The 27,106-nt window shown below is 41.3% G+C and overlaps 1 protein-coding gene across 1 annotated transcript in view; it reads right to left on the bottom strand.

The window, feature by feature from the left end:
- The window catches only part of PMPCB (peptidase, mitochondrial processing subunit beta), a 51,410-nt gene that overhangs the window by 934 nt on the left and 23,370 nt on the right, over nucleotides 1-27,106 (bottom strand). Inside the window, exons 11-12 of the mRNA XM_053716541.1 lie at nucleotides 26,524-26,612; nucleotides 7,983-8,058 (exon numbers count right to left, since the gene is read on the bottom strand). Coding sequence (XP_053572516.1) covers nucleotides 7,983-8,058; nucleotides 26,524-26,612 — 165 coding nt within the window. The remainder of the gene's footprint in view (nucleotides 1-7,982; nucleotides 8,059-26,523; nucleotides 26,613-27,106) is intronic.

The raw sequence follows: 27,106 nt of genomic DNA, 5'->3' as shown, positions 1-27,106 counted from the left end.
CTTCCTCTTGATCACATTCAAGAGGTTTTCAATGGGGTTCAGGTCTGGAGATTGGTCTGTCAATGACAGGGTATTGATCTGGTGGTCTTCCATCCACACCTTCAATGACCTGGCTGTGTGGCATGGAGCATTGTCCTGCTGGGAAAAACAATCCTCAGAGTTGGGGAACATTGTATAACCTTGTATGTGGCTTGATTCATGTGTATTTCACAAAAATAAATCTGCCTGATTCCAGGTCATCTTCTGATAGTCCAATTTTCAGCTTTGCGCAACACCTTGCCGTCTAATGATAAGACAGGGACCTGGAGAGGACTACAAGACACAGTAGGGCAGATTTATATTTATTTGTGAAGGATGCATGAATCAAGCCACGTAATAGGTTATCCTGGAATAAAACTTGCTTTCTTCTGCTCTGACAATGTTCCCCAACTCTGAGGATTGATTTTTTCCATTAGGACAATGCACCATGCCACACATCCAGGTCAATCAAAGTGAGGATTTAGGACCATAAGATCAAGACCTGAACCCCATTGAAAACCTCTGGAATGCAATCAAGAGGAAGATGGAGGGTCACAAGCCATCAAACATACAAGCTTCTTGAATTTGTGTGCCAGGAGTGGTATAAAGTTGTCCAACAGCAATGTGACAGACTGGTGGAGAGCTTGCCAAGATGCACAAAAGCTCTGATTGAAAATCATGGTTATTCCACCAAATATTGATTTCTGAACTCTTGCCAAGTTAAAACATTAGTATTGTGAATATGAACTTGTTTTCTTTGCATTGTTATCTTGACCAGTTGTTATTTCTCCTGTTAAGTGTGGTCAGTCCACGGGTCATCATTACTTGTGGGATATTTGCTCCTCCCCAACAGGAAGTGCAAGAGGATCACCCAAGCAGAGCTGCTATATAGCTCCTCCCCTCTACGTCACACCCAGTCATTCTCTTGCACCCAACTAATAGATAGGATGTGTGAGAGGACTGTGGTGATTATACTTAGTTTTTATATCTTCAATCAAAAGTTTGTTATTTTAAAACAGCACCGGAGTGTGTTGTTCCTTCTCAGGGAGAATTTGAAGAAGAATCTACCTGAGTTTCTGTATGATTTTAACCGGAGTAGTTAAGATCATATTGCTGTTCTCGGCCATCTGAGGAGTGAGGTAAACTTCAGATCAGGGGACAGCGGGCAGGTTCACCTGCAAAGAGGTATGTAGCAGCATATTATTTTCTGTGGAATGGAATTGACTAGAAAATACTGCAAATACCTATATAAAGTAAGTTCAGCCTTAAATGCAGTAGTAGCAACTGGTATCAGGCTGTCATGTATGTATATTTTCACTTCAGTATTCTGGGGAATGGTACTTCACTGGAATGATACTGTATGCATAAAATTTTAGCCTATCTTGCAGTGAGAACGGCTAGCAGCAGGCTTTCTATGACAATTCATTTATTTGATGTTAAACGTTTTGCTGGCATGTTAAATCGTTTAATTTTCTGAGGTACTGAGTGAAAAATTGTTTTGGGCATTATTTTTATCCACTTGGCGGGCATTTTATTTAATTTATGACAGTTTACTGATCTCCCTCACTGTTGTGTGTGAGGGGGAGGGGCTTAATTTGGCGCTTTTACTACGCATCAGAAATTCAGTCACAAGTCTGTTTTTCTTCCCTGCATGATCCGGTTCGTCTCTACAGAGCTCAAGGGTCTTCAAAAGTTATTTTGAGGGAGGTAATCACTCACAGCAGACCTGTGAGATTGTGCTTTGACTGTGATAAAAAATCGTTATATTCTGTACATTTTTTCTGCTATTTAAGGGTTAGTTATCCATTGCTAAAATTGTATTTTTACCGGAAAGAATTTGATTTTATAGTTTATCCGTTTTATTGTTACTCAACTGTCATAACTTTCTGTGCTTCTTAAAGGCACAGTACGTTTTTTTCATTCTTTTTGTAAATTGAATTGAAAAGTATTTCCAAGTTTGCTGGTTTAATTGCTAGTGTGTTAAACATGTCTGACTCAGAGGAATATCTCTGTGCTATATGTGCTAAAGCCAAAGTGGAGCCCAATAGAAATTTATGTACTAATTGCATTGATGCTACTTTAAATAAAAGTCAATCTGTACAAATTGAACATCATTCACCAGACAACGAGAGGAAAGTTATGCCGACTAACTCCCATCACGTGTCAGTACCTGCATCTCCCGCTCGGGAGGTGCGTGATATGGTAACGCCGGGTACTTCAGGGCGGCCATTACAAATCACATTGCAGGACATGGCTAATGTTATGACTGAAGTTTTGTCTAAATTACCAGAACTTAGAGGGAAGCGTGACCACTCTGGGGTGAGAACAGAGTGCGCTGATAATACTAGGGCCATGTCAGATACTGCGTCACAGTATGCGGAACATGAGGACGGAGAGCTTCAATCTGCAGGTGACGGTTCTGATCCCAATAGAGTAGATTCAGACATTTCTAATTTTAAGCTTGAAAACCTCCGCGTTCTGCTAGGGGAGGTATTAGCGGCTCTGAATGATTGCAATCCCAGAGAAATTATGTAGGCTGGATAGATACTATGCGGTACCGGCGAGTACTGACGTATTTCCTATACCTAAGAGGCTTACAGAGATAATTACTAAGGAGTGGGATAGGCCCGGTGTACCCTTTTCCCCCCCTCCTGTATTTAGAAAAATGTTCCCAATAGACGCCACCACACGGGACTTATGGCAGACGATCCCTAAGGTGGAGGGAGCGGTTTCTACTCTGGCTAAGCGTACCACTATCCCGGTGGAGGATAGCTGTGCCTTTTCAGATCCAATGGATAAAAAATTAGAGGGTTACCTTAAGAAAATGTTTGTTCAACAAGGTTTTATATTGCAACCCCTTGCATGTATTGCGTCTGTCACGGCCGCGGCCGCTTTTTGGTCCGAGTCCCTGGAAGAGACTCTTGACTCAATAACTATCGAGGAGATTTCAAACAGGCTTAAAACACTTAAGCTAGCTAATTCATTTGTTTCAGATGCCGTAGTACATTTAACTAAACTTACGGCTAAGAATTCCGGATTCGCCATTCAGGCACGCAGAGCACTGTGGCTAAAATCCTGGTCAGCTGACGTTACTTCTAAATCTAAGTTACTTAACATACCTTTCAAAGGGCAGACCTTATTCGGGCCCGGTTTGAAAGAAATTATCGCTGACATTACAGGAGGTAAAGGCCATGCCCTGCCTCAAGACAGAGCCAAACCTAGGGCTAGACAGTCTAATTTTCGTTCCTTTCGTAATTTCAAGGCAGGAGCAGCATCAACTTCCTCTGCACCAAAGCAGGAAGGAGCTGTTGCTCGCTACAGACAAGGCTGGAGACCTAACCAGTCCTGGAACAAGGGCAAGCAGGCCAGAAAACCTGCTGCTGCCCCTAAGACAGCATGAATTGAGGGCCCCCGATCCGGGAACGGATCTAGTGGGGGGCAGACTTTCTCTCTTCGCCCAGGCTTGGGCAAGAGATGTCCAGGATCCCTGGGCGTTAGAGATCATATCTCAGGGATATCTTCTGGACTTCAAATCCTCTCCCCCAAAAGGGAGATTCCATCTGTCAAGGTTGTCAACAAACCAATAAAGAAAGAGGCGTTTCTACGCTGTGTACAAGATCTGTTACTAATGGGAGTGATCCATCCGGTTCCGCGGTCGGAACACTGACAGGGGTTTTACTCAAATCTGTTTGTGGTTCCCAAGAAAGAAGGAACCTTCAGACCAATCTTGGATTTAAAGATCCTAAACAAATTCCTAAGAGTTCCATCGTTCAAAATGGAAACTATTCGGACAATTCTACCCATGATCCAAAAGGGTCAGTACATGACCACAGTGGATTTAAAGGATGCTTACCTTCACATACCGATTCACAGAGATCATTACCGGTACCTAAGGTTTGCCTTCCTAGACAGGCATTACCAGTTTGTAGCTCTTCCATTCGGGTTGGCTACGGCTCCAAGAATCTTCACAAAGGTTCTGGGTGCTCTTCTGGCGGTGCTAAGACCGCGAGGAATTTCGGTAGCTCCGTACCTAGACAACATTCTGATACAAGCTTCAAGCTTTCAAACTGCCAAGTCTCATACAGAGTTAGTACTGGCATTTCTAAGATCGCATGGGTGGAAGGTAAACGAAAAGAAGAGTTCTCTCTTTCCACTCACAAGAGTTCCCTTCTTGGGGACTCTTATAGATTCTGTAGAAATGAAGATCTACCTGACAGAAGACAGGTTAACAAGACTTCAAAACACTTGCCGTGTCCTTCATTCCATTCAACACCCGTCAGTGGCTCAATGCATGGAGGTGATCGGCTTAATGGTAGCGGCAATGGACATAGTTCCCTTTGCACGCCTACACCTCAGACCGCTGCAATTGTGCATGCTAAGTCAGTGGAATGGGGATTACTCAGATTTGTCCCCTACTCTGAATCTGGATCAAGAGACCAGAAATTCTCTTCTGTGGTGGCTTTCTCGGCCACATCTGTCCAGGGGGATGCCATTCAGCAGGCCAGATTGGACAATTGTAACAACAGACGCCAGCCTGCTAGGTTGGGGCGCTGTCTGGAATTCCCTGAAGGCTCAGGGATCATGGACTCAGGAGGAGAGTCTCCTGCCAATAAACATTCTGGAATTGAGAGCAGTTCTCAATGCCCTTCTGGCTTGGCCCCAGTTAACAACTCGGGGGTTCATCAGATTTCAGTCGGACAACATCACGACTGTAGCTTACATCAACCATCAAGGAGGGACAAGAAGCTCCCTAGCGATGATGGAAGTATCAAAGATAATTCGCTGGGCAGAGTCTCACTCTTGCCACCTATCAGCAATCCACATCCCGGGAGTGGAGAACTGGGAGGCGGATTTCCTAAGTCGTCAGACTTTTCATCCGGGGGAGTGGGAACTTCATCCGGAGGTCTTTGCCCAAATACTTCGACGTTGGGGCAAACCAGAAATAGATCTCATGGCGTCTCGGCAGAACGCCAAGCTTCCTTGTTACGGGTCCAGATCCAGGGATCCGGGAGCGGCCCTGGTAGATGCTTTGACAGCACCTTGGACCTTCGGGAGGGCTTATGTGTTTCCACCCTTCCCGATGCTTCCTCGATTGATTGCCAGGATCAAACAGGAGAGAGCATCAGTGATTCTAATAGCGCCTGCGTGGCCACGCAGGACCTGGTATGCAGATCTAGTGGACATGTCATCCTGTCCACCTTGGTCTCTGCCTCTGAGACAGGACCTTCTGATTCAGGGTCCCTTCAAACATCAAAATCTAATTTCTCTGAAGCTGACTGCCTGGAAATTGAACGCTTGATTTTATCAAAACGTGGATTTTCTGAGTCAGTAATTGATACCTTAATACAGGCTAGGAAGCCTGTTACCAGAAAGATTTACCATAAAATATGGCGTAAATACCTATATTGGTGCGAATCCAAAGGTTACTCTTGGAGTAAGGTTAGGATTCCTAGGATATTGTCTTTTCTACAAGAAGGTTTAGAAAAGGGTTTATCCGCTAGTTCCTTAAAGGGACAGATCTCAGCTCTGTCCATTCTGTTACACAAACGTCTGTCAGAAGTTCCAGACGTTCAGGCTTTTTGTCAGGCTTTGGCCAGGATTAAGCCTGTGTTTAAAACTGTTGCTCCGCCATGGAGTTTAAACCTAGTTCTTAACGTTTTACAGGGCGTTCCGTTTGAACCCCTTCATTCCATTGATATAAAATTGTTATCTTGGAAAGTTCTGTTTTTAATGGCTATTTCCTCGGCTCAAAGAGTCTGAGTTATCAGTCTTACATTGTGATTCTCCTTATCTGATTTTTCACTCGGATAAGGTAGTTCTGCGTACTAAACCTGGGTTCTTACCTAAGGTAGTCACTAACAGGAATATCAATCAAGAGATTGTTGTTCCATCCTTGTGTCCAAATCCTTCTTCAAAGAAGGAACGACTTCTACACAATCTGGATGTAGTTTGTGCCCTGAAATTTTATTTACAGGCAACTAAAGATTTTCGACAGACGTCTTCCCTGTTTGTCGTTTATTCTGGTCAGAGGAGAGGTCAAAAAGCTTCTGCTACCTCTCTCTCTTTTTGGCTTCGTAGTATAATACGTTTAGCTTATGAGACTGCTGGACAGCAGCCTCCTGAAAGAATTACAGCTCATTCCACTAGAGCTGTGGCTTCCACTTGGGCCTTTAAGAATGAGGCCTCTGTTGAACAGATTTGCAAGGCTGCAACTTGGTCTTCGCTTCATACTTTTTCCAAATTTTACAAATTTGACACTTTTGCTTCTTCGGAGGCTGTTTTTGGGAGAAAGGTTCTTCAGGCAGTGGTTCCTTCCGTATAAAGATCCTACCTGTCCCTCCCGTCATCCGTGTACTTTAGCTTTGGTATTGGTATCCCACAAGTAATGATGACCCGTGGACTGACCACACTTAACAGGAGAAAACATAATTTATGCTTACCTGATAAATTCCTTTCTCCTGTAGTGTGGTCAGTCCACGGCCCGCCCTGCTTTTTATGGCAGGTCTAAAATGTTAAATTATACTCCAGTTACCACTGCACCCTTTAGCTTCTCCTTTCTCGTTGGTTCTCGGTCGAATGACTGGGTGTGACGTAGAGGGGAGGAGCTATATAGCAGCTCTGCTTGGGTGATCCTCTTGCACTTCCTGTTGGGGAGGAGCAAATATCCCACAAGTAATGATGACCCGTGGACTGACCACACTACAGGAGAAAGGAATTTATCAGGTAAGCATAAATTATGTTTTTCTGCAAATAAATGTTCTAAATTATATTATTTGGGATGTTGTTAGTTTATAGAATAAACAAAAATATTTTGCTCAAGCATATACCTATAAATAGTAAAACTAGAGAAACTGATATTAATTTTGCAGTGGTCTCTTAATTTTTTTACAGATCTACTTCCAAGTCCATCACTAGTTGAAATTTCTATCCCCTGTGTTTACATGAAAGATTGAGTAAATTAATGGGTTTATTTTATTAGACACTTCCCGTTAATGTTATTCTTGAACACTACACAAATCATTAAGGAGAAGATGTGTTAGCTGATATAGTGAGTGAGTTTAAAATAATTTAGAAAGTTACATTTTGTCAAACGATAGGACAACTAACATGAAATAAAGCTTCTGCCACAATGGCTGTCAGATTGGTTTAATGAAGCATGACAGACTCTTGTATCACTTTTGTCCATATACTGTAAAAGCATACATTATTTCTGATGTACCACTTCCAGTATCTCCTACAAGAGGCTTTCTAGCTCAAACCATTTTCTAAAAGTCAGACTTATGCATAGGGGGAGAGAATGAAGTGATGCTAAAGCAAGAAGGGACTCTTGAAGATCATAGCTCAAATGAGACAGCTGGTTTGTTATACCTTCCTGGCCTGCATCCCTGTGTAACCTAACCGCCTTCATTTACATATAAATGAGTGAAAATAATATCTATAGTACTAAACAGCCATGGGATACAAGAAAGAAAACAGCTTTTTAAAAATGGGACATTAAACACTTTGAGATGGATATATATATATATATATACACACACACACCTCTGCAATATATATATACACACACCTCTGCAATATATTTTGAAATTGTGAGCTTTTTAGTTCCTGTTAGAAGTACGGAACACATTCCACACCGTGACCCATTTATAACTGTCCCTAATTGGCCAGAGCAAAGAAGGTAACCTAAGTTACAACATGGCAGTTTCCATTGTTTTATAGACGCTAAAACTTTACACTTATTTTGTCAATATTTAAATAACTAATGAAACTTTAAAAAAAAATACATCTACATGTTCATCTCGGACTAATCTTTTCTTTAAATGCATCATTCTATCTAGCATTTTAGTGTTTAATGTCCCTTTAATATTTATGTGACAACTCAGGAAACATTTTTTCTTTCCGTAAAATGTTATACATAAGTATCGATACTAAAACACCTAATGCTTCTGATAATAAAGCCTTACCAACAGCTGCAATTGCTGGGCTTTTATCGTAAATATACTTGGTGCACACATGCCGTATTGTTTGAGCATCAATCATCTAAAAAAAAAAAAATAAATAAGTGACAATTGTAATCATTCATATCATATACACAGTAATCCTTCATGGTTTCACAGATCCCTGGTAAAGAATACACACTCTTGATAATACTACACGTATGCCATACGTCCTCAAAAAAAAAAAGCACTTAACGACCGAGGACGTATGGCATACGTCGTCGGTTTAACAGAGCACTGGAAGCGATCGAAATCGCTTCCAGCTGCTCTAACAGTATTGCAGGCTAGCCTTGATGTCTAGGCATCCTGCAATACTGTCCCCGAGTGCCGGGACCGGATTGATCACTCCCCCACGAGTGATCACTTCCGGTTTCGCTCCACGTGGAGCCCGGCAGTGTTTCAGAGCATCGGAAGCGATCGGACACGCTTCCGATGCTCTGCTTGTGTGCTAAGTGCCTCGGTGGGTCGAGGCACTTAGTTAGTTATAAAATAAAAAAAACGTAAAAATAAAAAAAAGCCCTAAATAGCCCCCCCCCCCCTCCACTAGGCATCCAAGATGGCGATGCCCAGTGCATCATGGGGCCTCTGGGGGTGTCCCTAGCCTGCATCATCATAGGGGCAAGCTAGGGTCACCCAATCTGAGCCTCCCACCCTAAAAAAAAACATAATTTATGTAAGAACTTACCTGATAAATTCATTTCTTTCATATTAGCAAGAGTCCATGAGCTAGTGACGTATGGGATATACATTCCTACCAGGAGGGGCAAAGTTTCCCAAACCTTAAAATGCCTATAAATACACCCCTCACCACACCCACAATTCAGTTTAACGAATAGCCAAGAAGTGGGGTGATAAGAAAAAAGTGCGAAAGCATATAAAATAAGGAATTGGAATAATTGTGCTTTATACAAAAAAAATCAAAACCACCACAAAAAAGGGCGGGCCTCATGGACTCTTGCTAATATGAAAGAAATGAATTTATCAGGTAAGTTCTTACATAAATTATGTTTTCTTTCATGTAATTAGCAAGAGTCCATGAGCTAGTGACGTATGGGATAATGATTACCCAAGATGTGGAACTTTCCACGCAAGAGTCACTAGAGAGGGAGGGATAAAATAAAGACAGCCAATTCCTGCTGAAAATAATCCACACCCAGAATAAAATTTTAATGAAAAAACATAAGCAGAAGATTCAAACTGAAAACACTGCCTGAAGTACGTTTCTACCAAAAACTGCTTCAAAAGAAGAAAACACAACAAAATGGTAGAATTTAGTAAAATTATGCAAAGAGGACCAAGTTGCTGCTTTGCAAATCTGATCAACCGAAGCTTCATTCCTAAACGCCCAGGAAGTAGAAACTGACCTAGTAGAATGAGCTGTAATCCTTTGAGGCGGAGTGTTACCCGACTCAACATAGGCATGATGAAATAAAGATTTCAACCAAGATGCCAAAGAAATGGCAGAAGCTTTCTGGCCTTTTCTAGAACCGGAAAAGATGACAAATAGACTAGAAGTCTTTCGCAAAGACTTAGTAGCTTCAACATAATATTACACAGCTCTAACAGCATCCAAAGAATGCAATGATTTCTCCTTAGAATTCATAGGATCAGGACATAATGAAGGAACCACAATTTCTCTACTAATGTTGTTAGAATTCACAACCTTAGGTAAAAAATTCAAAAGAAGTTTGCAGCACCGCCTTATCCTGATGCAAAATCAGAAAAGGAGACTCACAAAAAAGAGTAGATAATTCAGAGACTCTTCTGGCAGAAGAGATGGCCAAAAGAAACAAAACTTTCCAAGAAAGTAATATAATGACCAAAGAATGCATGGGTTCAAAAGGAAGAGCTTGAAGAGCCCCCAGAACCAAATTCAAACTCCAAGGAGGAGAAATTGACTTAATGACAGGTTTTATACGAACCAAAGGTTGTACAAAACAATAAATATCAGGAAGATTAGCAAACCTTCTGTGAAAAAGAACAGAAAGAGCAGAGATTTGTCTTTCAAGGAACTTGCGGACAAACCTTTATCTAAACCATCCTGAAGAAACTGTAAAATTCTCGGTATTCAAAAAGAATGCCAAGAAAAAAGATGAGAAAGACACTAAGAAATATAAGTCTTCCAGACTCTATAATATATCTATCTAGATACAGATTTACGAGCCTGTCACATAGTATCAATCACAGAGTCAGAGAAACCTCTTTGACCAAGAATCAAGCGTTCAAACTCCATACCTTAAAATTAAGGTTTTGAGACAGAAAGACTGGTCTTAACAGAAGAGTCCACGGTTGGCAAGAGGCCATCCGGACAAGATCCGCATACCAAAACCTGTGAGGCCATGCTGGAGCTACCAGCAGAACAAACGAGCATTCCTTTAGAATATTGGAGAATACCCTTGGAAGAAGAACTAGAGGCGGAAAGATATAGGCAGGATGACACTTGTAAGGAAGAAATAATGCATCCACTGCCTCCGCCCGAGGATCCCGGGATCCGGACAGATACCAGGGAAGTTTCTTGTTTAGATGAGAAGCCATCAGATCTATTTCTGGGAGTTCCCACATTTGAACAATCTGAGGAAATACCTCTGGGTGAAGAGACCATTCGCCCAGGTGCAACGTTTGGCGACTGAGATAATCCGCTTTCCAATTGTCCATACCTGGGATATGAACCGCAGAGATTAGACAGGAGCTGGATTCCGCCCAAACCAAAATTCGAGATACTTCTTTCATAACCAGAGGACTGTGAGTCCCTCCTTGATGATTGATGTATGCCACAGTTGTGACATTGTCTATCTGAAAACAAATGAACAACTCTCTCTTCAGAAGAGGCCAAGACTGAAAAGCTCTGAAAATTGCACGGAGTTCCAAAATACTGATCGGAAATCTCACCTCCTGAGATTCCCAAACCCCTTGTGCCGTCAGATACCCCCACACAGCTCCCCAACCTGTAAGACTTGCATCTGTTGAGATTATAGTCCAGGTCGGAAGAACAAGAAGCCCCCTGAACTAAACGATGGTGATCTGTCCACCATGTCAGAGAGTGTCGTATAATTGGTTTAAAGATATTAATTGAGATATCTTTGAGTAATCCCTGCACCATTGGTTCAGCATACAGAGCTGAAGAGGTCGCATGTGAAAACGAGCAAAGGAGATCGCATCTGATGCGGCAGTCCTAAGACCTAAAATTTCCATGCATAAGGCTACCAAAGGGAATGATTGTGACTGAAGGTTTTGACAAGCTGATATCAATGTTAAACTTCTCTTGTCTGACAAGGACAGAGTCATAGACACTGAATCTATCTAGAAACCTAAAAAGGTTACCCTTGTCTGAGGAATCAATTAACTGATTAGTAAATTGAACCTCCAACCATGAACTTGAAGAAACAACACAAGTCGATACGTATGAGATTCTTCGAAAATGAGAAGACTGAGCAAATACCAAGATATCGTCCAAATAAGGAAATACCAAAATCCTGTTCTCTGATTACAGAAAGAAGGGCACCGAGAACCTTTGAAAAAAATTCTTGGAACTGAGGCTAGGCCAAACGGTAGAGCCAAAAAAACTGGTAATGTTTGTCTAAAAAGAGAATCTCAGACACTAAAAGTGATCTGGATGAATCGGAATATGCAGACACACATCCTGTAAATCTATTGTAGACATATAATGCCCTTGCTAAACAAAAAACAGGATAGTCCTACAGTAACCATCTTGAATGTTGGTATCCTTACATAACGATTCAATATTGATAGATCCGGAACTGGTCTGAAGGAATTGACCTTCTTGGTACAATGAAGAGATAAAATAAAACCCCAGCCCCTGTTCCAGAACTGGAACTGGCATAATTACTCCAGCCAACTCTAGATCTGAAACACATTTCAGAAATGCTGAGCCTTTGCTGTGTTAACTGGGACACGGGAAAGAAAAAAATCTCTTAGCAGGAGGCCTTAACTGAAGCCAATTCTGTACCTTTCTGAAACAATGTTCTGAAACCAGAGATTGAGAACGGAATTGATCCAAATTTCTTTGAAGAAAACGTAATCTGCCCCATACCAGCTGAGCTGGAATAAGGGCCGCACCTTCATGGGTACTTAGGAGCTGGCTATAGATTTCTATAAGGCTTGGATATATTCCAAACTGGAAATAGTTTCCAAACTGATACCGCTCCTGAGGATGAAGGATCAGGCTTTTGATCCTTGTTGTGAGGAAAGGAACAAAAAAGATTAGACCTAAATTTACCTTAGATTTTTTTATCCTTTGGTAAAAAAGTTCCCTTCCTTCCAGAAACAATTGAAATAATAATTTATAACCCTGGAAAGAAAGGGAAAGCAAAGTTGACTTAGAAGACATATCAGCATTCCAAGTTTAATCCATAAAGCTTTTCTAGCTAAAATAGCTAGAGACATATACCTGACATCAACTCTAATGATATCAAAAGATGGTATCACCAATAAAATTATTAGCATGTTATAGAATAATAATAATGCTATAAAATTATGATCTGTTACTTGTTGCGCTAAAGCTTCTAACCAAAAAGTTGAAGCTGCAGCAACATCCGCTAAAAATATAGCAGGTCTAAGAAGATTACCTGAACATAAGTAAGCTTTTCTTAGAAAGGATTCAATTTCCCTTAAATAAAGTACTATCTGCCGTAAGAATAGTAGTACATTTAGCAGGAGTAGAGACAGCCCCATAACCTTAGGGATTTTGTCCCATAAAAACTCTAATCTGTCAGATGGCACAGGATATAATTGCTTAAACGTTTAGAAGGAGTAAAAGAATTACCCAAATTATTCCATTCCCTGGAAATTACTTCAGAAATAGCATCAGGGAGATTAAACACTTCTGGAATAACTACAGGAGATTTAAAAACCTTATTTAAACGTTTAGATTTAGTATCAAGAGGACCAGAATCCTCTATTTCTAATGCAATTAATACTTCTTTAAATAAAGAACGAATAAATTCCATCTTGAACAAATACAAAGATTTATCAGTATCAGAATGATGATGTTAATTTAAAAATTCATCTGAAAAAAGAGAAGTTTTAAAAGACTTATGTAAACTAGAAGGAGAAATAACAGACATAGCCTTCTTAATGGATTTAAAAAAAATAAAATCTCTTATGTTTATCAGGAACACTCTGAAAATTAGATGTTGACGGAACAGCAACAGGTAATGTAACAGTACTAAAGGAAATTTTATCTGCATTAATAAGTTTGTCATGACATGCAATACAAACAACAGCTGGAGAAACAGATACCAAAAATTATAGCAGATACACTTAGCTTGGTAGCTCCAGCACTAGACAGCGATTTTCCTGTAGTATCTTCTGACTCAGATGCAACGTGAGACATCTTGCAATATGTAAGAGAAAAAACAACATATAAAGCAAAATTGATCAAATTCCTTAAATGACAGTTTCAGGAATGGGGAAAAAATGCCAAAGAACAAGCTTCTAGCAACCAGAAGCAATGAAAAAATGAGACTAAAATAATGTGGAGACAAAAGCGACGCCCATATTTTTTAGCGCCAAATCAGACGCCCACATTATTTGGCGCCTAAATGCTTTTGGCACCAAAAATGACGCCACATCCGGAACGCCGACATTTTTGTCCGCGCCAAGAATGACGCAATAAAATGAAGCATTTTCAGCCCCCGCGAGCCTAACAGCCCACAGGGAAAAAAGAGTCAAATTTCTCCAACATAGGTGTGTCCGGTCCACGGCGTCATCCTTACTTGTGGGATATTCTCTTCCCCAACAGGAAATGGCAAAGAGCCCAGCAAAGCTGGTCACATGATCCCTCCTAGGCTCCGCCTACCCCAGTCATTCTCTTTGCCGTTGTACAGGCAACATCTCCACGGAGATGGCTTAGAGTTTTTTAGTGTTTAACTGTAGTTTTTCATTATTCAATCAAGAGTTTGTTATTTTCAAATAGTGCTGGTACGTACTATTTACTCAGAAACAGAAAAGAGATGAAGAATTCTGTTTGTATGAGGAAAATGATTTTAGCAACCGTAACTAAAATCCATGGCTGTTCCACACAGGACTGTTGAGAGCAATTAACTTCAGTTGGGGGAACAGTTTGCAGTCCCTTGCTGCTTGAGGTATGACACATTCTAACAAGACGATGTAATGCTGGAAGCTGTCATTTTCCCTATGGGATCCGGTAAGCCATGTTTATTACGATTGTAAATAAGGGCTTCACAAGGGCTTATTTAAACTGTAGACTTTTTTTGGGCTAAATCGATTGATATTAACACTTATTTAGCCTTGTGGAATCATTTATTCTGGGTATTTTGATTTAATAATATCGGCAGGCACTGTTTTAGACACCTTATTCTTTAGGGGCTTTCCCAAAGCATAGGCAGAGTCTCATTTTCGCGCCGGTGTTGCGCACTTGTTTTTGAGAGGCATGGCATGCAGTCGCATGTGAGAGGAGCTCTGATACTTATAAAAGACTTCTGAAGGCGTCATTTGGTATCGTATTCCCCTTTGGGTTTGGTTGGGTCTCAGCAAAGCAGATACCAGGGACTGTAAAGGGGTTTAAAGCTTAAAACGGCTCCGGTTCCGTTATTTTAAGGGTTAAAGCTTCCAAAATTGGTGTGCAATATTTTCAAGGCTTTAAGACGCTGTGGTGAAAATTTGGTGAATTTTGAACAATTCCTTCATGTTTTTTCGCAATTGCAGTAATAAAGTGTGTTCAGTTTAAAATTTAAAGTGACAGTAACGGTTTTATTTTAAAACGTTTTTTGTACTTTCTGATCAAGTTTATGCCTGTTTAACATGTCTGAACTACCAGATAGACTGTGTTCTGAATGTGGGGAAGCCAGAATTCCTATTCATTTAAATAAATGTGATTTATGTGATAATGACAATGATGCCCAAGATGATTCCTCAAGTGAGGGGAGTAAGCATGGTACTGCATCATTCCCTCCTTCGTCTACACGAGTCTTGCCCACTCAGGAGGCCCCTAGTACATCTAGCGCGCCAATACTCCTTACTATGCAACAATTAACGGCTGTAATGGATAATTCTGTCAAAAACATTTTAGCCAAAATGAACCCTTGTCAGCGTAAGCGTGGCTGCTCTGTTTTAGTTACTGAAGAGCATGACGACGCTGATATTAATATCTCTGAAGGGCCCCTAACCCAATCTGAGGGGGCCAGGGAGGTTTTGTCTGAGGGAGAAATTACTGATTTAGGGAACATTTCTCAGCAGGCTGAATCTGATGTGATTACATTTAAATTTAAATTGGAAGATCTCCGCATTTTGCTTAAGGAGGTATTATCCACTCTGGATGATTGTGAAAATTTAGTCATCCCAGAGAAACTATGTAAAATGGACAAGTTCCTAGAGGTGCCGGGGCTCCCAGAAGCTTTTCCTATACCCAAGCGGGTGGCGGACATTGTTAATAAAGAATGGGAAAGGCCCGGTATTCCTTTCGTCCCTCCCCCCATATTTAAAAAATTGTTTCCTATGGTCGACCCCAGAAAGGACTTATGGCAGTCAGTCCCCAAGGTCGAGGGAGCGGTTTCTACTTTAAACAAACGCACCACTATTCCCATAGAGGATAGTTGTGCTTTCAAAGATCCTATGGATAAAAAATTAGAAGGTTTGCTTAAAAAGATGTTTGTTCAGCAGGGTTACCTTCTACAACCCATTTCATGCATTGTCCCTGTCACTACAGCCGCATATTTCTGGTTTGATGAACTGCTTAAGGTGCTCGATAGTGACTCTCCTCCTTATGAGGAGATTATGGACAGAATCAATGCTCTCAAATTGGCTAATTCTTTCACTCTAGACGCCTCTTTGCAATTGGCTAAGTTAGCGGCTAAGAACTCTGGGTTTGCTATTGTGGCGCGCAGAGCGCTTTGGTTGAAATCTTGGTCGGCTGATGCGTCTTCCAAGAACAAGCTACTAAACATTCCTTTCAAGGGGAAAACGCTGTTTGGTCCTGACTTGAAAGAGATTATCTCTGATATCACTGGGGGTAAGGGCCACGCCCTTCCTCAGGATCGGCCTTTCAAGGCAAAAAATAGACCTAATTTTCGTCCCTTTCGTAAAAACGGACCAGCCCAAGGTGCTACGTCCTCTAAGCAAGAGGGTAATACTTCTCAGGCCAAGCCAGCTTGGAGACCAATGCAAGGCTGGAACAAGGGAAAGCAGGCCAAGAAACCTGCCACTGCTACCAAGACAGCATGAAATATTGGCCCCCGATCCGGGACCGGATCTGGTGGGGGGCAGACTCTCTCTCTTCGCTCAGGCTTGGGCAAGAGATGTTCTGGATCCTTGGGCGCTAGAAATAGTCTCCCAGGGTTATCTTCTGGAATTCAAGGGACTTCCCCCAAGGGGGAGGTTCCACAGGTCGCAGTTGTCTTCAGACCACATAAAAAGACAGGCGTTCTTACATTGTGTAGAAGACCTGTTAAGAATGGGAGTGATTCATCCTGTTCCATTAAGAGAACAAGGGATGGGGTTCTACTCCAATCTGTTCATAGTTCCCAAAAAAGAGGGAACGTTCAGACCAATCCTAGATCTCAAGATCTTAAACAAATTTCTCAAGGTCCCATCGTTCAAGATGGAAACCATTCGAACTATCCTTCCTTCCATCCAGGAAGGTCAATTTATGACCACGGTGGATTTAAAGGATGCGTATCTACATATTCCTATCCACAAGGAACATCATCGGTTCCTAAGGTTTGCATTCCTGGACAAACATTACCAGTTCGTGGCGCTTCCTTTCGGATTAGCCACTGCTCCAAGGATTTTCACAAAGGTACTAGGGTCCCTTCTAGCGGTGCTAAGACCAAGGGGCATTGCAGTAGTACCTTACCTGGACGACATTCTGATTCAAGCGTCGTCCCTTCCTCAAGCAAAGGCTCACACGGACATTGTCCTGGCCTTTCTCAGATCTCACGGCTGGAAAGTGAACGTGGAAAAGAGTTCTCTATCCCCGTCAACAAGGGTTCCCTTCTTGGGAACAATTATAGACTCCTTAGAAATGAGGATCTTTCTAACAGAGGCCAGAAAAACAAAGCTTCTGGACTCTTGTCGGATACTTCATTCCGTTCCTCTTCCTTCCATAGCTCAGTGCATGGAAGTGATCGGGTTGATGGTGGCGGCGATGGACATAGTTCCTTTTGCGCGCATTCATCTAAGACCATTACAACTGTGCATGCTCAGTCAGTGGAATGGGGACTATACAGACTTGTCTCCGAAGATACAAGTAAATCAGAGGACCAGAGACTCACTCCGTTGGTGGCTGTCCCTGGACAATCTGTCTCAAGGGATGATGTTCCACAGACCAGAGTGGGTCATTGTCACGACCGACGCCAGTCTGATAGGCTGGGGCGCGGTCTGGGGATCCCTGAAAGCTCAGGGTCTTTGGTCTCGGGAAGAATCTCTTCTACCGATAAATATTCTGGAACTGAGAGCGATATTCAATGCTCTCCAGGCCTGGCCCCAGCTTGCGAGGACCAGGTTCATACGGTTTCAATCAGACAACATGACGACTGTTGCGTACATCAACCATCAGGGGGGAACAAGGAGTTCCCTAGCGATGGAAGAAGTAACCAAAATTATTCCCAGGAGTGGAAAATTGGGAAGCGGATTTTCTGAGTCGGCAGACATTGCATCCGGGGGAGTGGGAACTCCATCCGGAAATCTTTGCCCAAGTCACTCACCTGTGGGGCATTCCAGACATGGATCTGATGGCCTCTCGTCAGAACTTCAAAGTTCCTTGCTACGGGGCCAGATCCAGGGATCCCAAGGCGGCTCTAGTGGATGCACTAGTAGCACCTTGGACCTTCAAACTAGCTTATGTGTTCCCGCCATTTCCTCTCATCCCCAGGCTGATAGCCAGGATCAAGCAGGAGAGGGCGTCGGTGATCTTGATAGCTCCTGCGTGGCCACGCAGGACTTGGTATGCAGATCTGGTGAATATGTCATCGGCTCCACCTTGGAAGCTACCTTTGAGACGAGACCTTCTTGTTCAGGGTCCGTTCGAACATCCGAATCTGGTTTCACTCCAGCTGACTGCTTGGAGATTGAACGCTTGATTTTATCGAAGCGAGGATTCTCAGATTCTGTTATCGATACTCTTGTTCAGGCCAGAAAGCCTGTGACTAGAAAGATTTACCACAAAATTTGGAAAAAATATATCTGTTGGTGTGAATCTAAAGGATTCCCTTGGGACAAGGTTAAGATTCCTAGGATTCTATCCTTCCTTCAAGAAGGATTGGAAAAAGGATTATCTGCAAGTTCCCTGAAGGGACAGATTTCTGCCTTGTCGGTATTACTTCACAAAAAGCTGGCAGCTGTGCCAGATGTTCAAGCCTTTGTTCAGGCTCTGGTTAGAATCAAGCCTGTTTACAAACCTTTGACTCCTCCTTGGAGTCTCAATTTAGTTCTTTCAGTTCTTCAGGGGGTTCCGTTTGAACCCTTACATTCCGTTGATATTAAGTTATTATCTTGGAAAGTTTTGTTTTTAGTTGCGATTTCTTCTGCTAGAAGAGTCTCAGAATTATCTGCTCTGCAGTGTTCTCCTCCTTATCTGGTGTTCCATGCAGATAAGGTGGTTTTACGTACTAAACCTGGTTTTCTTCCAAAAGTTGTTTCTAACAAAAACATTAACCAGGAGATTATCGTACCTTCTCTGTGTCCAAAACCAGTTTCAAAGAAGGAACGTTTGTTGCACAATTTGGATGTTGTTCGCGCTCTAAAATTCTATTTAGATGCTACAAAGGATTTTAGACAAACATCTTCCTTGTTTGTTGTTTATTCAGGTAAAAGGAGAGGTCAAAAAGCAACTTCTACCTCTCTCTCTTTTTGGATTAAAAGCATCATCAGATTGGCTTACGAGACTGCCGGACGGCAGCCTCCCGAAAGAATCACAGCTCATTCCACTAGGGCTGTGGCTTCCACATGGGTCTTCAAGAACGAGGCTTCTGTTGATCAGATATGTAGGGCAGCGACTTGGTCTTCACTGCACACTTTTACCAAATTTTACAAGTTTGATACTTTTGCTTCTTCTGAGGCTATTTTTGGGAGAAAGGTTTTGCAAGCCGTGGTGCCTTCCATTTAGGTGACCTGATTTGCTCCCTCCCTTCATCCGTGTCCTAAAGCTTTGGTATTGGTTCCCACAAGTAAGGATGACGCCGTGGACCGGACACACCTATGTTGGAGAAAACAGAATTTATGTTTACCTGATAAATTTCTTTCTCCAACGGTGTGTCCGGTCCACGGCCCGCCCTGGTTTTTTTAATCAGGTCTGATATTTTATTTTCTTTAACTACAGTCACCACGGTACCATATGGTTTCTCCTATGCAAATATTCCTCCTTAACGTCGGTCGAATGACTGGGGTAGGCGGAGCCTAGGAGGGATCATGTGACCAGCTTTGCTGGGCTCTTTGCCATTTCCTGTTGGGGAAGAGAATATCCCACAAGTAAGGATGACGCCGTGGACCGGACACACCGTTGGAGAAAGAAATTTATCAGGTAAACATAAATTCTGTTTTTTGAAGGTAAGAAAAAATGATTAATTCAAATGCATTATCCCAAATATGAAACTGACTGTCTGAAAAATAAGGAAAGTTGAACATTCTGAGTCAAGGCAAATAAATGTTTGAATACATATATTTAGAACTTTATAAACAAAGTGCCCAACCATAGCTTAGAGTGTCACAGAAAATAAGATTTACTTACCCCAGGACACTCATCTACATGTTTGTAGAAAGCCAAACCAGTACTGAAACGAGAATCAGCAGAGGTAATGGTATATATAAGAGTATATCGTCGATCTGAAAAGGGAGGTAAGAGATGAATCTCTACGACCGATAACAGAGAACCTATGAAATAGACCCCGTAGAAGGAGATCACTGCATTCAAATAGGCAATACTCTCCTCACATCCCTCTGACATTCACTGCACGCTGAGAGGAAAACCGGGCTCCAACTTGCTGCGGAGCGCATATCAACGTAGAATCTAGCACAAACTTACTTCACCACCTCCATCGGAGGCAAAGTTTGTAAAACTGAATTGTGGGTGTGGTGAGGGGTGTATTTATAGGCATTTTAAGGTTTGGGAAACTTTGCCCCTCCTGGTAGGAATGTATATCCCATATGTCACTAGCTCATGGACTCTTGCTAATTACATGAAAGAAAAAATAATAATAAAATACCCCATTTGTCTGATCATGTCAATATTTGTAAATATTGACTGATCAGTGTGGATCTCCCTCCCTCTCCTCACTTGCCATTTTGTTGGAGAGAGAGAGAGATTTATTTCTTTTATTTGTTAAAAAATATAGAACCAAAGGCTCTTTTCAGAGCCATTAACCCCTAGCTTGCCAGTGATCGCTATAAATCACATTGATTTGCATTTTGCTGTCTGTGCATTTTTTTAGGGGTTAATTTTGTTGTTGTAATTTTTTAAAAACCCAAAGGCTCTTTTCAGAAACATTTAGTTAATTTAATTTTCAGAGCCATTAACCCCTAGCTTGCCAGTGATCGCTATAAATCACTGGCAGTTGCATAGCTGTACTTTTTTGCTGTCTGTGCATTTTATTAGGGGTTAATTTTGTTGTAATTTTTTAAAAACCCAAAGGCTCTTTTCAGAAACATTTAGTTAATTTAATTTAAAGAGCCATTAACCCCTAGCTTGCCAGTGATCGCTATAAATCACTGGCAGTAGCATAACTGTACTTTTTTGCTAGTTAATTTAGTTAATTAATTTAGTTAATTTCATTTCATTTTCAGAGCCATTAACCCCTAGCTTGCCAGTGATCGCTATAAATCACTGGCAGTTGCATAGCTGTACTTTTTTGCTGTCTGTGCATTTTTTTAGGGGTTAATTTTGTTGTAATTTTTTAGAAACCCAAAGGCTCTTTTCAGAAACATTTAATTAATTTAATTTTCAGAGCCATTAACCCCTAGCTTGCCAGTGATCGCTATAAATCACTGGCAGTAGCATAGCTGTACTTTTTTGCTAGTTAATTTAGTTAATTAATTTAGTTAATTTAATTTTTTTTAGTAATTGTTTTCTGTGACAGATACAAAAATGACACAGAAAAGATATAGTGCTGAGGAGGCGTATGCCATCCTTGCGTCAAAGTCAGATGCCTCTATTTCTGACTCAGACCCCAATTTTGACCCTGCCATGTGCTCAGATACATCACTAGATGCAGTCTCAACTGATAGTGATGTATCTGTGGCTGCTAGCCCCCCTGCCAGAAGGAGGCGTGTTGCTGCCATTGCTGCTGAAGAGTGGGTAACGCCTCATCTCCAGAGGCCAGATATCCCACCCTTCACAGCAAATGCTGGCATAAATATAGATGTGGCAGGTTTTAGCCCCCAGCAGTTTCTGGAAGTGTTTCTGGGCGATGATATATTGGGGAACATTGTCGCCCAAACTAATTTATATGCCCATCAGTTCCGTGCTGCAAAGCCTGGAACATATTTGGCAAAGCAGCAATGGGCCCCCATCAATGTGCCAGAATTCAAAAAATTCTGGGCATTGACTATGCTGATGGGCATCATAAAGAAACCCTCCATTCGCTCCTACTGGAGTAGTAGCCCCATCTGCTCTACCCCCATTTTCTCCCAGACTATGTCGAGGAAGAGGTATGAAATGATTCTGCATTTCATGCACTTCAGCGACAACAGCCTGTGCCCCCCTAGGGAGCATCCCCAATTTGACAGGCTGTATAAAATCCGCCCCCTGATAACCCACTTTTCTGCCAGGTTTGCAGAGGCTTATACACCTGGAAGGAATATATGCGTTGATGAATCCCTAATGAAGTATAAGGGAAGGCTGGGATTCAAGCAGTATATTCCTTCCAAACGCTCCAGATATGGGGTAAAGGTGTATAAGCTCTGTGACAGCGAGACTGGGTATACTCAGGCCTTCCGGGTGTATGAGGGAAAGGATAGCCACCTTGACCCTCCAGGTTGCCCAGAACATATGGGAACCACTGGCAAGATTGCCTGGGACCTGATATTACCCCTAATGAACAAAGGGTATCACTTGTACTTAGACTATTTTTATACAAGTGTCCTTTTGTTCAAGCTACTGTATTGCTTTGATACAGTAGCTTGCGGTACAATTAAAAAGAACCGCGCAGGTTTCCCAGGACAACTTGTACGCACCCGGCTACGAAGGGGGGAGACCTCAGCTCTGCGCCAAGAGGAGCTGTTGGCACTTAAGTACAGAGACAAGAAGGATGTATACCTTCTTACCACCATCCACACAGAGAGGACGGTGGCGGTTTCTGTACGTGGCAGAGCTGAGATCATAAGGAAGCCAGTGTGCATCAAGTCTTATAACCGGCATATGGGTGGGGTTGATCTGGCTGATCAGCTGCTGCAGCCCTACCTAATTATGCGGAAGACAAGGGCCTGGTACAAAAAGGTTGCAATTTACCTAATGCAGATTGCAACCCACAACGCTTTTTTGTTGTTCAAAAAAGCAAACCCCAGAGTTAAAAAAACTTTTTTACAGTTTCAGCTCCAGATTATTACTGGGATTTTGTACCATGATGCACCTGCTCCCCGGGCGGCGATGGGAGAAAGCAGAGTTGGGGCTACTCATTTTATTTTTAAAATCCCCCCTACTGCCGCAAAGCAGAAACCACAAAAAAATGCAGAGTCTGTACCAAGAGGGGGAAGAGAAGGGACACCATATATCACTGTCCTGATTGCCCTGGACAGCCTGCACTCTGCATTTGGGGACTGCTTCAAGCGGTACCATACAATGGTCAATTTTTAAAAAAATAAATACATTTGGTGTTATATATATATTATTATTTTTTTGGTTATGTTTACTGTTAGATGGGGTTTGTTTGTTTTTTTTTACTTTTACTGTGCCAGATTTTTACATTTCACTACTCTATTTTTTTTCTAAAATTGGGCCTGTTTTTTTTTTTTTTTTAACCAAAACCCCTGTCAAACCTATGCATGGGGGACATAGGTGTTCTCAGGGTGCCTTGCAAAAAACAACCTGAAGTATGATTTTGTAATAACTTACAACAGTCTCTCCTAAATCATAGTCAAAAAGCAATGTGTCTGTAAAAATGAAAATTGAAAAATTACCATCATACACTTTCTCCAATTTTTTGGGCTAAAACGGTTGCTTCAAAGGCATCAAAGCACACCATATACAATACCTTGGGGTGTCAACATTTAAAAAATATACACTTTGAATGCAATAGGCCCCAAACTAAAGATAGGCCTATCAGAAGAAATACTCTCATTGTTAATAACTAAAATCACAAGTCATAAAATTGTAACATAACCTTCCCAAAATCCTGGCAAACCTATGCATGGGGGGCATAGGTGTACTCAGGGTGCCTTGCAGAAAACAACCTGAAGTATTCTTTTGCAATAACTTACAACAGTCTCTCCTAAATCATAGTCAAAAAGCAATGCGTTTTTAAAAGTTAAAATTGAAAAATAACCACCATACACTTTCTCCAATTTTTTGGGCTAAAACGGTTGCTTCAAAGGCATCAAAGCACACCATATACAATACCTTGGGGTGTCAACTTTTCAAATATATGCACATTCATGGAAAACAAATAAATTGGGGTATGTTAAAAGACCCCCCAAAAAGACGATAGGCAAAGAAAATATGTTAAATGTGAAAAACAATCACAAACGCATGTCAGACATTTGGCATTGCACCCCCCAAACAAGCCACCAAACCTATGCATAGGTGGTATCACTGAACTCAGGAGATGTTGGTGACCACATATTGGTGTCTTCTTTGGTAGTAACACATAACAGGAGCTGTGAATCCATGTCTAAAGTACAATGTATGTGAACAATAACACAAAAATATGAATGCCCAATAGTTTGACAAAGACTAGTGGTTAAATTAGTGCATGGAAAGTGTTAAAATACCTGCATTTGAAATACCCTAGGATGTCTACTTTTCAAAAATATATGGTTTGATTGAGGTAAATTACATTGGCCGGCTTCAGAAATGTCTTAAATAGGACATGGGTGCATGGGATGTGAAAATTCAAAGTGGAAAAATGGAATGGGCTTCCTAAAAATAAGGCCTTTTAGCCCCCAGAGAACCCAACACACCTATACATGGGTGGTATCACTGTACTCAGGAGATGTTGTTGAATACATATTGAGGTTTTTTTTGGCAGTAACACATAACAGGGACTGAGAATATATGCCTAAAGTACAATGTGTGTGAAAAATAACACAAAAAAAATGACTACCCAAAAGTTTGACAAAGACAAGTGGTTGAATTAGTGCATGGAAAGTGTTAAAATACCAGCATTTGAAATACCCTAGGGTGTCTACTTTTCAAAAATATATGGTTTGATGGGGGTAAATTCCATTGGCCAGCTTCAGAAATGTCCCAAATAGGACATGGGTGCATGATGACCGATGTGAAAATTCAAAGTTGAAAAACTGGAATGCGCTACCTAAAAATAAGGCCATTTAGCCCCCAGAGAACCCGACACACCTATACATGGGTGGTATCACTGTACTCAGGAGATGCTACTAAAGACATATTAGGGTGTTATTTGGCAGTAACCCTTACCATTTTATCAGTAAATGTATTCTTAAATTACTATTTGTCAAAAAATCTAATTATTTTTTTTTTGCCCCCAAATTTTGGCATAGATTGGTGGTAAAATGGTTGCATGAAAAAAGTAAAAATACCCCAAGTTTAATACCTTAGGTTGTCTTCTTTTAAAAAATATATACATTTGAAGGGTTATTCAGGGATTCCTGACAGATATTGGTGTTACAATGTAACTATCGCCAATTTTGAAAAAACATGGTTTTGAAATAGCAAAGTGCTACTTGTACTTATTGCCCTATAACTTGCAAAAAAAGCAAAGAACATGTAAACATTGGGTATTTCTAAACTCAAGACAAAATTTAGAAACTGTTTAGCATTGGTATTTTATGGTGGTTGTAGATGTGTTAGAGATTTTGGGGCTCAAAGTTAGAAAAAGTGTGTTTTTTTTCATTTTTTCCTAATATTTTATAATTTTTTTATAGTAAATTATAAGATATGATGAAAATAATGGTATCTTTAGAAAGTCCATTTAATGGCGAGAAAAACGGTATATAATATGTGTGGGTACAGTAAATGAGTAAGAGGAAAATAACAGTTAAACACAAACATCGCAGAAATGCAAAAATAGCCTTGGTCCCAGATGGTCAACAAATTGAAAAGTGGTCTGGTCACTAAGGGGTTAAATAATGCAAAGAACATAACAGTAAGTTGAGAGAAAAAAATAAAAGTTAATGTAATGTAAAATTTATGTAATGTGCCAACAATATTCTTAATATGCATTGTTGAAAATAATACTTAGGAAGCCTCAGGTCCCAGTAGTGCATTGCTGGACCTAGCTGCTGATTGGTGGCTGCAGATTAGGGCTGGGCGATATGGGAAAAAATGAAAATAGTGATTTTGACCATGAAATATCACTATTGCAATTTAAATTGCAAATTCTTCAAAATAACCCCCCCCCAACAAGACAGTTCATCTTGTACATCTGATCCTGCAGCCCCTTTAGCTTGCCGCTGCCCACCATCTTTCCCTCTTCCCAGTGCTGCCGCGTCGTAGAATCATTTAGGCACAATAAAAACATATGTTGTGAGGAGCCACAAATTACAGCCCACAGTAGCGGCTGCAGGAAGGCCTAGAGAATAATATACCAGCACTGCTGCTACTGTGGGTTGTAATGTGCAGCTCCTCACTACACATGTTGTCCATATGCAAAAGGGGAAGGAGATGTAGCAGAGCTCGTTCTCCAGCTCGGTGCCGAGCATGAACAAGTAATAGAGCAGCAGGCGGTGAATTTTTCGCCCGTTATAGAGTTCCGGCGCTGCAACTTCTTTCTGCGGTTCCTGCGGTACCGTTAGTGTCCCCGCACCCCCCCGTTAGCCTGGTGACCCGCGCAGCTCTGTACCCGCATAGCCGCTGGAAGCAAGCCATGTGACTGGGGTCCTACAGATAACGGGCCAGGCATCACGGCCCCAAGTTTGCCCCCACTCCTCGCAGCAGAACCTAGACCATGGCGGTACGGCAATTGAAGTCACTGCCACGCACCTTACCCGCATGTGGCCGCAGTGGAGCCCTCCTGTACGTTATAGTGGGCTAGGTTAAAAATTACATAGTCCTGCAATTTATCGTGCAGCCCTACTGCAGATATATATATATATATATATATGCCTTGTTAATGGCTCATCCGATACGTGTTGAGCTATCTCTTAGAGCATGTCTGCTCTTTCAACAACACAAACCAAGAAAATGAATCAAGTTTGATTCTAGAAGTAAACTAGAATGTTGTTATATGTTCTATCTGAATCAGGATAGAAAGAATGATCATATTCCTTTAACAGCAGCACAAATGATTGTTATTCAAAAATATATCCAGAAATACTACAGGAAACAGCACATACAATATCTACATTTATTCAATAATTATGGAGTTATTTGTAAAAATATATAAGTAATTATGGAAAGGTGACTTACATCAATTCTTGCTTCTAGCTCAGGCAGAGGTATTCTGCGATTATAACATAGCATTTGCCTGCCGATATCCTCACAGATAGGTGTTGATCCTTGATTACAAGAGAGATCATTTTTATTATAATTTAGCCATTAAGATTGGCAAAATGTTAAATAGGGTTTCTGTACCTCTAAGCATTAGTTAAGAATGTTTTGTATTGTCAGTGAGTTGGGACTAAAGTTTTCAATAACATTACACAACGTTTGGAACAAAGTGTTGTGGACTATAAGGTTAACCCTGCATAAAAATGGGAAAACAATACAGGCCTGTTAATTACAATCTGCTGTCAAACCTTTATTACGTTCTGATCCCCTATTCAACCATAAAACAGTGGGTTATGACACACTCCTATTTCCAATGTTGGATCTCATAACTGTCATAAGTCTAATTTCCATAAAATTGGTGATCACCTAAGTTACTATATGGAGGCTGTGACTGCAAGAAACACCTATCTCCAAAAGACAGCAAATGGCACACAATACCCTTCATATGAAAGGGGGGGATTACACAGGTTCAAATAAGGTTTCAGGACCCTTTAGGCTAGCT

This window comes from Bombina bombina, chromosome 6 (assembly GCF_027579735.1).
Source record: "Bombina bombina isolate aBomBom1 chromosome 6, aBomBom1.pri, whole genome shotgun sequence".
Lineage (NCBI taxonomy): Eukaryota > Metazoa > Chordata > Amphibia > Anura > Bombinatoridae > Bombina > Bombina bombina.
Note: the sequence above shows the minus strand (reverse complement) of the source record. Positions and strands in the feature narration are given on the sequence as shown.